At 38.1% G+C, this 11528-nt stretch overlaps 1 protein-coding gene across 1 annotated transcript; it reads left to right on the top strand.

Annotated features, from left to right (window-relative positions):
- The first annotated feature begins 373 nt into the window (after positions 1-373).
- Positions 374-8106, top strand: LOC129283043 (trans-1,2-dihydrobenzene-1,2-diol dehydrogenase-like). The gene is made up of 7 exons (XM_064113993.1): positions 374-710; positions 2123-2286; positions 3289-3424; positions 3801-3914; positions 4737-4861; positions 6097-6271; positions 7108-8106. The coding sequence occupies exons 1-7, from the start codon at positions 506-508 to the stop codon at positions 7236-7238; spliced, it is 1050 nt and encodes a 349-aa protein (XP_063970063.1). The 5' UTR covers positions 374-505; the 3' UTR covers positions 7239-8106.
- The last annotated feature ends 3422 nt before the right edge of the window (positions 8107-11528 follow it).

Below are 11528 nucleotides of genomic sequence, written 5' to 3'. Positions count from 1 at the left end.
AACCGTCTCCAGACCGATCAAAGTTATTACGTTATTTCCAATGACATGCAATCGATCAATTTGGGGTCGATTTCAGTCGGTGTAAACGTGACTCAAGACAAAATATGGGGACAAAGGCCATGTTTTATCATCTACAAGGTGTACATCAAATTCGACTTTGATCTCAGTGACGGCTTTTCTCGAAACCGTCAAGTCTAAAGCCCTAGCTAATAATTCTGAACCGTGCTGAGATAGGCACGTCTTACTAATCGCTATGTGGGGATGCCTATGAATTTATATTCAGAATTGTGTTCGTGAAACCGACCCCATTATTTTGTATGCATTGTTTGCGCAGGTATGCAATACAACCCTGACACAAACACCTTGTGACAGAAGACCATATTTGCGTCAATTATTTACGACATCACAAAACAATGACACTACATTTTAGGAGGTAGATTCAAGATCTTATTCGACATAACGTATACGTCGCCTATTTTTACAAAGCATCTAGAACTACCGGACGATGATGTCGCCATTACGATGGGGAATGTGCACAGCTGGTCTGATCTCGACTGACTTCGTTTCCAGTTTACAAGGCCATTCCGACAACCATCAGGTGGTCGCCATCGCGACCCGGACGTTGGAAAGATCGCAGAAGTTTGCGACCAAGTTCAAGATTCCCACCGCGTATGGTAGCTATGAAGAACTTGCTCAAGATGAAAATGTAGGTGAGTGGAGCCACACTGTTATAATAATGATGATGTCATATTTTACCCAGGGTAGCCACTTCAGTTCCGAAAACAGTTCTCCCAGCACTGGCCCTGATAATGCTATTATTATCCGTCTTTATCACAGCTACCTTGATCGGGCGATCGAGCATTCGAGGAACTTCTTCCTACCGGGTACCCATTCACCTCATCTGGGTCGAGTACAGCACAGTGTGGGTACATGTCTTGCTGAAGGAAAACACACTATGGCTTGGAATCGAACCCTTGTCCCTCAGATTGAAAAACAAGGATCATAACCACTAGACCACGACGCTCGTTGAAGGATAGATAGCACTGTTGTGCTTTGACATACAAGAAAAATAATATGATCATAATTACAATAATGGTAATAATGATTGTCAGTTTTTATATAACGCATAACAAATAATACATTTGTCTCTATGTACCTCGGAAATTAAAAGAAGGAAGAAGATGTGTTGGTGAGTTCACTTTGTTGAGTTGAGGTACAATTTGAATAAGTAGGTTTTAAGGGGCCGATTCGAATTTGTCAACTGAATCAATTGTTTTCAGGAAATTTGGGAGCTTGTTCCATAAAACGGGGGAGGAACGATTCATAAATTATTCCTTTGTGAACGTAGATACCACGCTCACAGACAGTAACTAAATCGTAATTTATTAAGCCCATGCAGCGCACACTATGCGATCCGATGCGACGCGATTTTTGAATAGATCGCATTTTGCATTAAATATGAAACTTTCAAAAAGTAAAATCGATCAAATAGCCATGTAATTTGTTACAAAATGCATTTGTCTTTTTTGTGTGTGAAAATGTACGTGTATACACTGATCTAGAGAATCGATAAATCACATAGACTAAACACAGGAAGCCCGCCGAGTTACTGACCTCTTTCTTTTCTGATTCAAGTAGGGGCTACGTTACGGGGGCAAAGGGGCTACCATCCTCAATGCTTTTTCAAATAGTCATGAAGGACCGAGGAAAAGAATTAAGAAGAAAAAAATATATAGTGAAAGAACATGAAGAAAAAAGAAAATCAACGGAAAAGAGAGCTAGGTATAGGTCATGTAACTCTATATTATGCTTGTAATTAATGTGGAAAAAAAAGAAGTCTTGTGCCCCACCACCCTCTCTCCACCAACCATCATAATACCGTGGTGCCGCCCATTGCCATAGGAAGCCGGGGACTGATGTACACCCGATTATTTCAATATGGTAGGTATTACACAGATATCCTTCATTTGGGAATGAAAACCCGGGGGGTTGTCAATATTGTCAATATTTTCTCAGCAAACAAGCACCCCTCTTAGAAAATCGTTCCCAGGCCCCTGGACTGCCGCTCCTGATTTCATATCGTTTTAACATCATGGTTTTAACCATTTTATTCCTTTGACAGACGTAGTCTACATTGGAGCCGTTAACACCGAACACGTCAGACTGAGCAAGTTGTATCTCAACCACAGGAAAAACGTTTTATGCGAAAAGCCGCTGGCGCTCACTCTAAGGGATGCTCGGGATGTTCTGAAGACTGCGAAGGAAAATGATGTGTTCTTCATGGAAGTAAGTGTCAATATACCTTGTGCATTGACGTCATCGCGCTAGAGAATGAAGCCATTGTGATATGTAATAGCTGGCGCATCCCTAACAACTCCGTTTACGCGTATCCCTATATCCTCTGAGGGAGGGCGCTATGAGATTATGACGTCAAATGCATGAGGTCTATTTAATGCATTATTTGGAATGGTGTTTGGTAATAAATGTTTATATTCTGGAAGAAAATGGCCTCCAGGGCCTGATCCAGGATTGACCACGTGACACGACATTTGCTCCTGCGACAATTGCTCCGGGCTTTATTTCGACTAAGATATAGGGTTAGGGTTGCAGTAGGGTTTTATGTTAGGTTTACGGTTAGGATAAGGTATAGCGTTAAATCCATGGTTGAAGTTGGTCGTTCCATTAGTGTATGGAATTCACAATGGAGCAATTGTCGCCAGAGCAATTTTCGCCGGAGCAAATGTCATGGAACTATTGAACAGGGCCCTGTTACACAAACTTTAACGATTAATCGTTGGGCTCATTTCTATGATTGATTGCATGCATCATAATTAATCACGCACATTGTGGGATTGATTATTTGCCGAGATTTATGTTGAGGCCCAGCATGGGAAGCACTTTTCAATCCCCAAAAAAGTTTATCATCACTCATTGTGGGGATTTGTGTGTTTTTTGCGCGTGTATGTGAGAATGAGGGTGAGTGTGTGTGTGTGTGTGTGAGGGTGAGGGTGTGTGTTGTGTGTGTGATGGTGATGGTGCGGGTGTGTGTGTGTGTGACAGGCAAAAGGAGAAAGTGGCGCCTCATTTTTATGAATACATCAAACACAGCTCAGTTAATTTCTAAACAAAAATGTGTCCACGATTTTGCTTATTTCGCCTATTATCAATAAACTGTGTATCGATTTTTTTTTTCAAATGTCAAGTTTCAACTACAAACGTAATATAGAATCTATGATTTCAGATTTATGTCGTATTCTGATGAAGAGTTCTTGGTATTTTATACTTCAGGCTGTTTGGAGTCGGTTCTTTCCAGTCTCCGCTAAGATCCGGGAACTCGTCTCATCGGGGCAACTCGGTGACGTCAAATCAATATTTGTCAATTTTGGACTTGACTTAAACCATGTCGAGAGGTTAAAGAAGAAAGGTTGGTACATCATTCATATCGTTAATGCCAATACTATACAATGACTTTAAAGAACGTCAATTTAGCTACTATTTGTAAATTTGAATTTGTATTTATGGAGCCGGTGTAAGGCCACGCTCGCCTCACCCACTTACTCTGCATGATCCGTGTCTGTTTGTAATGACATTATTCCTACTAATAAATAGTGGACTCGGCAGTAGACATGATTATGATGACAATCTTTGTCAGTTTATTCAGTTTATATCCGGAATCTTTTGACGATGTGACCTCCCCCCCCCCCCCAAAAAAAAAAAAAGACATTCGGGCTTGAACCTATTATAGGTCTGTGATAGTATTACTTGATATGATACAATTAAAACAATATGTTACTTTGCAGAGTTGGGAGGTGGCGCCCTTTACGACATGGGAATATATCCTATCCAACTTACGACAATGGTCTTCGGAAGAGCACCGTCATCGATGACCACGCAGGGATTCCTCAATGATGACGGTAAGAAATACAGAGAATATCAAAATATGATATTTTAGGTAGCTAACAACAGAATGAGAATAGGATGATAAGCGAGATGAAATAAAATAAAGGGCAGAGTTCAGTTTCATTGCAGCATATCTCGCGACCTATCATGCCTATGCGAGCGAGCCGAAAATTGTACATTTTGAAATATTCCGTATTGTATTTAGGATGTAAATATTTCGTGCATCTACCAAAAAAAAAATATGATAATAATCATAATAAAATCACGTAAGGCATGGTAGGTTAGAGTTAAACAAAAAGTTAGCTGCAGTCGAAAGATGATGGGACGAACTTCAACCACCAAGGTTATTTTGGATGTAGATAATTTCCGAAGCGAAACCGAGGGGAAAAGCGTGTAGGTGTATATTCTCTCCGAAAAAGTTGTAGTTTGTCCCCTTACGTTTACTTAAAATAAGATTAATATTTACACTGAAAACGCCGGTGTTAATTCAATACCATCCTGGTATCTATATCGGAAAACAACAGAGAGGTGTTGAAAAAACACCGGCTTGGTGTTAGGCTAACACTATTTATAGGCATTATTTTGAACAACACTATTCAGTGCTAAACCAATATCGGTTTGATTGTTAACTGGTGTTGTTTCAACACTTCCCGGTGGTGTTTTCCGATATAGATACCAGGCTGGTGTTAAATTAACACCGGTGTTTTTGCAGTGTATAAAGTACATTTGTTCTAAGTTGCATCGACTGCCTCATTACAAGCATCTTAATTGTAGCAGAAATTTGAGTTTCCCTAAATATTGTCTCACGAAACTTCAATAAATTAATTTTTATTCAGGTGTTGATGAATCTTATACAACTGTGATGAAGTTCCCTAAGAACGCCATAGCAACGCTCTCGAGTAGTTTCAAGGTCCAATATCCAAATGACGCGGTCATCATTGGCACAAAAGGACGTTTAAGGGTATGACCTATTTTGTGCATTTTATGCCAACACTTGACAAGGCAAAGCGCAATTCCGTTGACCTCTATATCGAACACGTCCAATTATGTTCATAATATATCTGCAGCATATAAAAAAGGAAGGGATTTTCATAATTGTTCCAATCAGTAATCATTCCTGGTAGCAACTGATAAGTGCAAGAACAGTTATGTCAAGCCCCCTTGCCACTTTCTGACTAATATGAAACTGTTTGGAACAGGGTTTCCCGAATCCCTTTCACTGTCAACGCATTTTTTCCCATTATAAAAAAAATTGTCAGATTTCACAGATAATGCGTAAGGGAGTTTGAGATTTGCACGTCGACATAGTGGACTACTACGGTACTGCGAGTAATGTCATCCCAAACACTGCGCATGCGTCACGTTCTCTCCCTCGTCCACAGTCGAAATCGAAAACGAAAACGGCGATTCCCCCGCAGTCCTCGAAATAAAATGTAGTTTTCGCATTTACTACGGGAAAACTCTCTACAACGCAAAAATGCAATTAACATCACAATGGAGAGCTAAGAGGCTTTTGTCGAAAGTTGATGGACTGGGACAGCAGATCATCCAAAGATTTGCACGTCGTTATCCAGAGTCAATTGATTCCGATGCTGTTCCGGTCCACCAGCTTTCGACAAAAGCCTCTCAGCTCTCCATTGTGAATTGTCATTTTTAAAGGAATTGGTGCGTTGTAGAGTAAATGCGAAATGTCTTAATTAAATACTCGTTATCCATAAAGCATGCACTATTCCATCTGATTCAGATAATAGACGCTATTTTGTCAATATAATGTTCATGAAAAACGTAAAGATGGGACGCTTTTCAGTTGTTTGATGCTCAGTGCAACAATTTGCGAATAAATTTGCATTGTTCTCTTCGGCTACCGCTCTCGAATTACCGTACTATATATGGAACGCGGAAAGGAAAACCTTGAGTTGGTGGCTGCTTTCGAGTCACCACAGCGGCTTATTATTCCATTACTGGTATATTTCAATTGATCATCGTTATATAATAGTTTGACTTTGCTGCCCTTTCCGCGTTCCATACATAATGCGACCCCTTTTGAGCACCGGCGAAACATTTCTTTAATTTTTTTTTACTATACCTGAGCATTTTTGGGCGACAACTTCTTTGTGCTGCCCTTTCCGCGTTCCATACCTACAACGTAAACCCCTTTCGAGAACCGGAGAAACATTTCTTTTAATTCCTTACCAGATACCTGAGCATGTTTGGGCACCAACTGACTTGATATGGACGTCACCCAGCGGGGAGGTCATCGAAAGGTTTCACTTCCCCTTACCCAAGCCTACTGAGTCAGGAATAGCCTTTGATGATCTACCATCCGGGCTGCTATATGAGGCAGATGCTGTCAAGCAGGCGATTCAAGAAGGTAATACTAATACACTCTTTAAACAAATCAGTCAAATTTACTAGACCGAAGTAGTCAGCTGGGTGCAAATGATCTCTTGTCACATTTCTTACAGTATATTCTAGCCAGAAATAACTTAGTATGTTCCAGTAAAATACGACTAGAAAATAGTCAAATATGACTAGAATAACAGTTGCACCCAGCTGACCCTATTAACTAGTCCTTTTTGACTGATTTGTTTTTCTAGAGTGTAGATCAAATTGCTGATCGGGGAGTGGCAAGCCTGGGGAAGGAGCGGGTTGGGCTTGCGGAGTAAATTTATTGGGAATGGGGGATCGAATGGGGGATCGTCAGATCCCCAATCGAAATTTCCACGATTTTCAGCATTGTTCGAAATGTCTGATCTGGTTGGGAAGGAGGGGGACTCGTGAACGGAATTAGTTGGAAATGGAGGATGGTTGGGGCCCCTCGCAAGAATTTATATGATTTTCAGGGTTGTTAGTTTGTATAAAAACTTCTTTGGGACTCCCAGTATTAGATGTTATGGATTGATTATATATTATATTCATAGCCTCGCAATTTAGACTAAATTTCTGCTTGTTTTATTTATGAATTGATGAATTCATTCATTAATTATTGATGTATGTCTATATTCATAATTAATTCATTCATTCATTAATCCCATATTTGTTGTTGCATTCGTTCATTAATTTTTTTTTTCATTCATCCATCCATTCATTCATGCATTCATTTTGACTACTTATTCATTCAAAAGTTTGATATTTTTTATTTTACTATACCTTAAACTTCATTTTAATCCTGATTCGTTTATTTCGTGTTCTTCTCTTGTTCGTTAGGTAAGAAGGAGCACGCCCTCATGGGTTGGAAGGAGAGCGAACTGATAGCCACTGTGATGGAGAAAGCTCGCCGAGATTTGGGCGTGGTTTGGATTCATGAAGGCCAATCACCGATTGTCATTCTTGCTTGAAGTTACTGTCGAAATTACGATTTCACTATCTATATCATGACTGTATATTGCGTATATTTCATGAAATAAGCACGAACATGGACGTTCAGCATCCGCTCTAAATGGATCATTTATAATTATACTTGTTTATTTAGCGCTTAACACTTACTTTATCAGAAGTCTCTAAGCGCTTTACATTAGGGCAGTATTATTACACTAGCTTTAGCAGAGCAGCTGTTATACGCAGTGCGTTTCAAGGAATAAATTCCCACCAGGTACCCATTCACCTCACCTGGGTTGAGGATAACACATATGTGGATACATTTCTTGCTGAAGGAAAACATGCCATGGATTGGAATTGAACTCACGTCCTTCAGATTGCAAGACGAGAGTCATGACTACCAGAACACGACGCCCCCACTATGGACTTTGTGTATAAAGGGGCGGGAGTATTTCACTCTTAAAATGTTGGGCAACGTACTGTCCACACAACAAATGGTTTAAAAATGTATCCAACTCTGGGTAGTTTTCAACCAATACTGTGTATATAGTTTCACCCAAAGCACACATTATTGGTTTAAAACTACCCAGAATTTGATAAAGTTTTATCCAATTGTTGTGTGGACAGTGTGTTGCCCAACATTTTTAAGAGTGTATTATTTTCTATTTCCATGGTATTATTCTGAAAAATATCGTTGGTTCGATCGAGAGAGCGAGATAGCACAACCCTCGTCTATTGTGTCTTATCACACAAGTTTTAAGTGAAGAGACTAACGTCCTGATCATCCATTTGAAGAAAAAAAATCACTTAAGATATTAAGGGCGACCAATGATGCCCTACTTTGAGTGATCTGAAATAGACATTAAATACTTTGATATATAATAATTTAAAAAAAATACATTGTATTTTAAGGTTTAATAATAATAATAATATTTGAAATTTATATGGCGCATAATAGTCAAAAGACTCTCTATGCACTTTACAAAATATATTCAATAACTAATACATTAAATCTTATCTGAATTATACAATAAGCCTAAACCTTAATCCTAAAATACTTAATACAAATTAGAACAAATTAAATCAATACATAAAGTTACATCACTAATGAAATGAAAACTTACAATATTTAACAACATAATATATTTAACATTATAAAAAGACTATTTTGAAAATAAGTGAGTTTTGAGCATTGATTTAAAGATGGGGAAGGATGGTGCAGTTCTCATATTTAACGGAAGATAATTCCAGAGTACAGGGGCAGATAAAGAAAGGGCTCTTTGACCATATGTATTTGTATATGCGGATGGAACAGTGAGAAGATGTTGTGAGGATGATCGAAGGTTACGTCTTGGTTTATATGGTTCTATGAGTTCTGATATGTACTGTGGGAAGAGGCAATTCTGGGCTTTATAACAGAGGATGAGTATCTTAAAGATTATACGTTTTTCAACGGGCAACCAATGGAGCTTAACTAGTACAGGAGAAATTGAGTCACGTGCGCCAGCGCCTGTTATGAGCCTTGCCGCTGTATTCTGGATTCTTTGTAGACGGTTCAACTGGGTTTGGGGTAGGCCATATAAAAGATAATTACATTTATCAACATGAGATATAATTAGTGAGTGAACAAGTAGTGCAATTGATTTCTGATTAAGAAAATGCCTTATCTGACCAATTTTACGAATAGCAATGATAGCTGACTGACAAGTCTTGGTGATGTGATCTACCATTGATAGATGCTTGTCCATGATAACACCAAGGTTACGAGCTTTTTGGACTGCAGGTAGATTAACTCCATCCACAATGACATTTAGAGCAGGTAGTGTATTGGAGACAAATCTTGAAGTAAAATGTAATACTTCAGTCTTAGAAGAATTGACAAAAAGCATGTTCTTGGATGACCACAATATAATGTATTTAATACAGGCATTCATACAACAAACGGCATTGCCCCTTCCATTTGACGGAAAAGAAAGATAAACCTGAATATCATCCGCATATATCATGCAGTTGAGATCATGAGCCTTGATGATGTCATAGATTGGAGCACTTTACAATGTGAACAGAATGGGCCCCATTACCGAACCCTGAGGCACACCAGAGTCATCTCCTACTTAATGGGAGTAGTCATTTCAAATCTTTACTACATGTGATCTTCCCATCAGGTACGATGACAACCATGCGTAGACAGAACCCCTGAATCCATAACGTTTACTTGATTCAATTTTCTTGCATTGATATATTCATTCGCTCTGATCTTTCTATGAAATATAGACGAAGATAAACGGAAATTAATACTCTTGTGTATGTTTTTTTTTAACCAAAATAATGACCGACTTCAGGTACAGTCCAGACCTGTCCGAAATAACACAGTGCGTTCACAGTTACAACTCAGAGCATTTGATTTAAGAACTAAAGACGTTAGTACATGTAATGGTGAGACTATTATTTCGTACTGTGCGAAATTGCTAGAGAGTCTCTACCTTATTGTGTGAAAATGAATTGTGTATGTTTGCTTCACACTGACAACATACTCAATTCAATAATTTTAAAGGTCAAGTCCAACCCAGAAAATTTTTGATTCGAATCAATAGAGAAAATCACACTAGCTTAACTCTGACAATTTCATAAAAATCGGATGTAAAATAAGAAAGTGATGACATTTTAAAGTTTCGCTTATTTTTTACAAAACAGTGATATGCACAACTAAGTGACATGCAAATGAGAGAGTCGATGATGCGCCTCACTCAATATTTGTTTTTATTGTTTGATTTTTTACAGATTTGACAATAAGGACAAACTTGACTGAACCATATATTAGTATTAAACAATGCTAATTCCACATGTTCAGGGATGATTTAATCGATGTCTCACTTGACATTGAGGAGAAAATTAGAATATTTCATGTAATAAAATACGAAAGAAATAGTGAGTGGATGGCATCATCAGTCGCCTCATTGCATACCGACCAGGATGTGTATATAACTGTTTTGTGAAATTAAGCGAAATTTTAAAATGTCATAACTTTCTGAGATTACATCCGACCTTGATGAAATTTTAATTGTTATGCTTGTTGGATTTTTCTCTTTTTATTCAAATCAATTTTTAGTTGGGGTAGACTTGTCCTTTTAGGACTAGATTCATTTCCGAAAGATATTTTCGCAAATCCATTTCACTTCTACCTATATCCACTTTTAAAGTGGATAAATAAATTATCTAAGGACTTTACACATGGTGTATAGAAAACAACTTCCGCGATTCGTCACGACACCATGCAAGCATTCTTCAAACATCTTCTCATTTGAAGTTCAAACTGTGACGACTTTGACACACTGTGGTCAACGGTATTTTTTTCTCTGGCAGTAATCGCACAGAAACGGAGTATGCTACCTAAGATTACACTGGAAAAACTGTGGTGTTAAAACTGACACAAGTTGGTGTTAATAGAGGACCACACCCTGAGGTGTGAACGTAACACCAAAGGGTGTAAATGTAACAACCAAAGGTGTAATAACACCTATAGGTGTAAAACTAACACCACCAATTTAACACCGATGTAAAATAACATGTGGTCATATATGTACACCGGTTAACACCACAGTTTTTGCTGTGTATGATATTAATATTCGTTCAATAAACATTTACAAATCCACTAATATTACGATCAGAAGAACATCAATATAACTTCACAGTCCTGAATATTTTTTTCGTCAAATGTGTACTAAGTCATTACAAACGTCAACCGCTAACGAAATAACTTGAGCGATGGTACGTTTGTTTAACAGCTATTGACCTATTAGTCCATGCATGGCTGATGCTCAAAGTTCTGTTTTAATTACTGTAAGACATTGTTCAACAGTCACTTCAGGTTTGTTAGTAATATGACTAGTATGGGATTGGTTTTAAAAGGGGAAGTCCACCCTGACATCGTTTTGTTTGGACTAAAACGATACGAGAAGTATTGATGAAAGTTTGGCCAAGATCCATAACGGAGTTGTGGATTTGTTATGCATTTGGATTTATAACGTCACGTGCCAGCGGATCTTCCATATACCATGTAATCATTATCACCTATCATTTTATTGCCTCGTGATCTGTATTTATAATAGCATGTATGAAACATTAGGAATAATTGTAAGTTGAATGCACAATTTTATTTTTCTTAGAAAGTGATAATTATGGAGACTGCTCATATGCTATGTCAAAAATTAAAACTTGAAAAAAAATCATTATGTTATTATTATTATTATTACTTATTATTTGTACTGCGCTTTTCCCATTAGGCCCAAAGCGCTTACTATGAATTAATT

Source organism: Lytechinus pictus, chromosome 19 (genome assembly GCF_037042905.1).
Source record: "Lytechinus pictus isolate F3 Inbred chromosome 19, Lp3.0, whole genome shotgun sequence".
Lineage (NCBI taxonomy): Eukaryota > Metazoa > Echinodermata > Echinoidea > Temnopleuroida > Toxopneustidae > Lytechinus > Lytechinus pictus.
This window is presented reverse-complemented; position numbering and strand designations above follow the sequence as displayed.

What these genes read in the sequence shown, in the direction of transcription:
- LOC129283043 (XM_064113993.1), top strand. Translation starts at nt 506, where the DNA reads ATGATGTCGCCATTACGATGGGGAATGTGCACAGCTGGTCTGATCTCG. An exon ending in TGCTCAAGATGAAAATGTAG is followed by an intron (nt 711 to 2,122) that starts GTGAGTGGAGCC and finishes TTCCTTTGACAG; the next exon opens with ACGTAGTCTACATTGGAGCC. An exon ending in ATGATGTGTTCTTCATGGAA is followed by an intron (nt 2,287 to 3,288) that starts GTAAGTGTCAAT and finishes TTTATACTTCAG; the next exon opens with GCTGTTTGGAGTCGGTTCTT.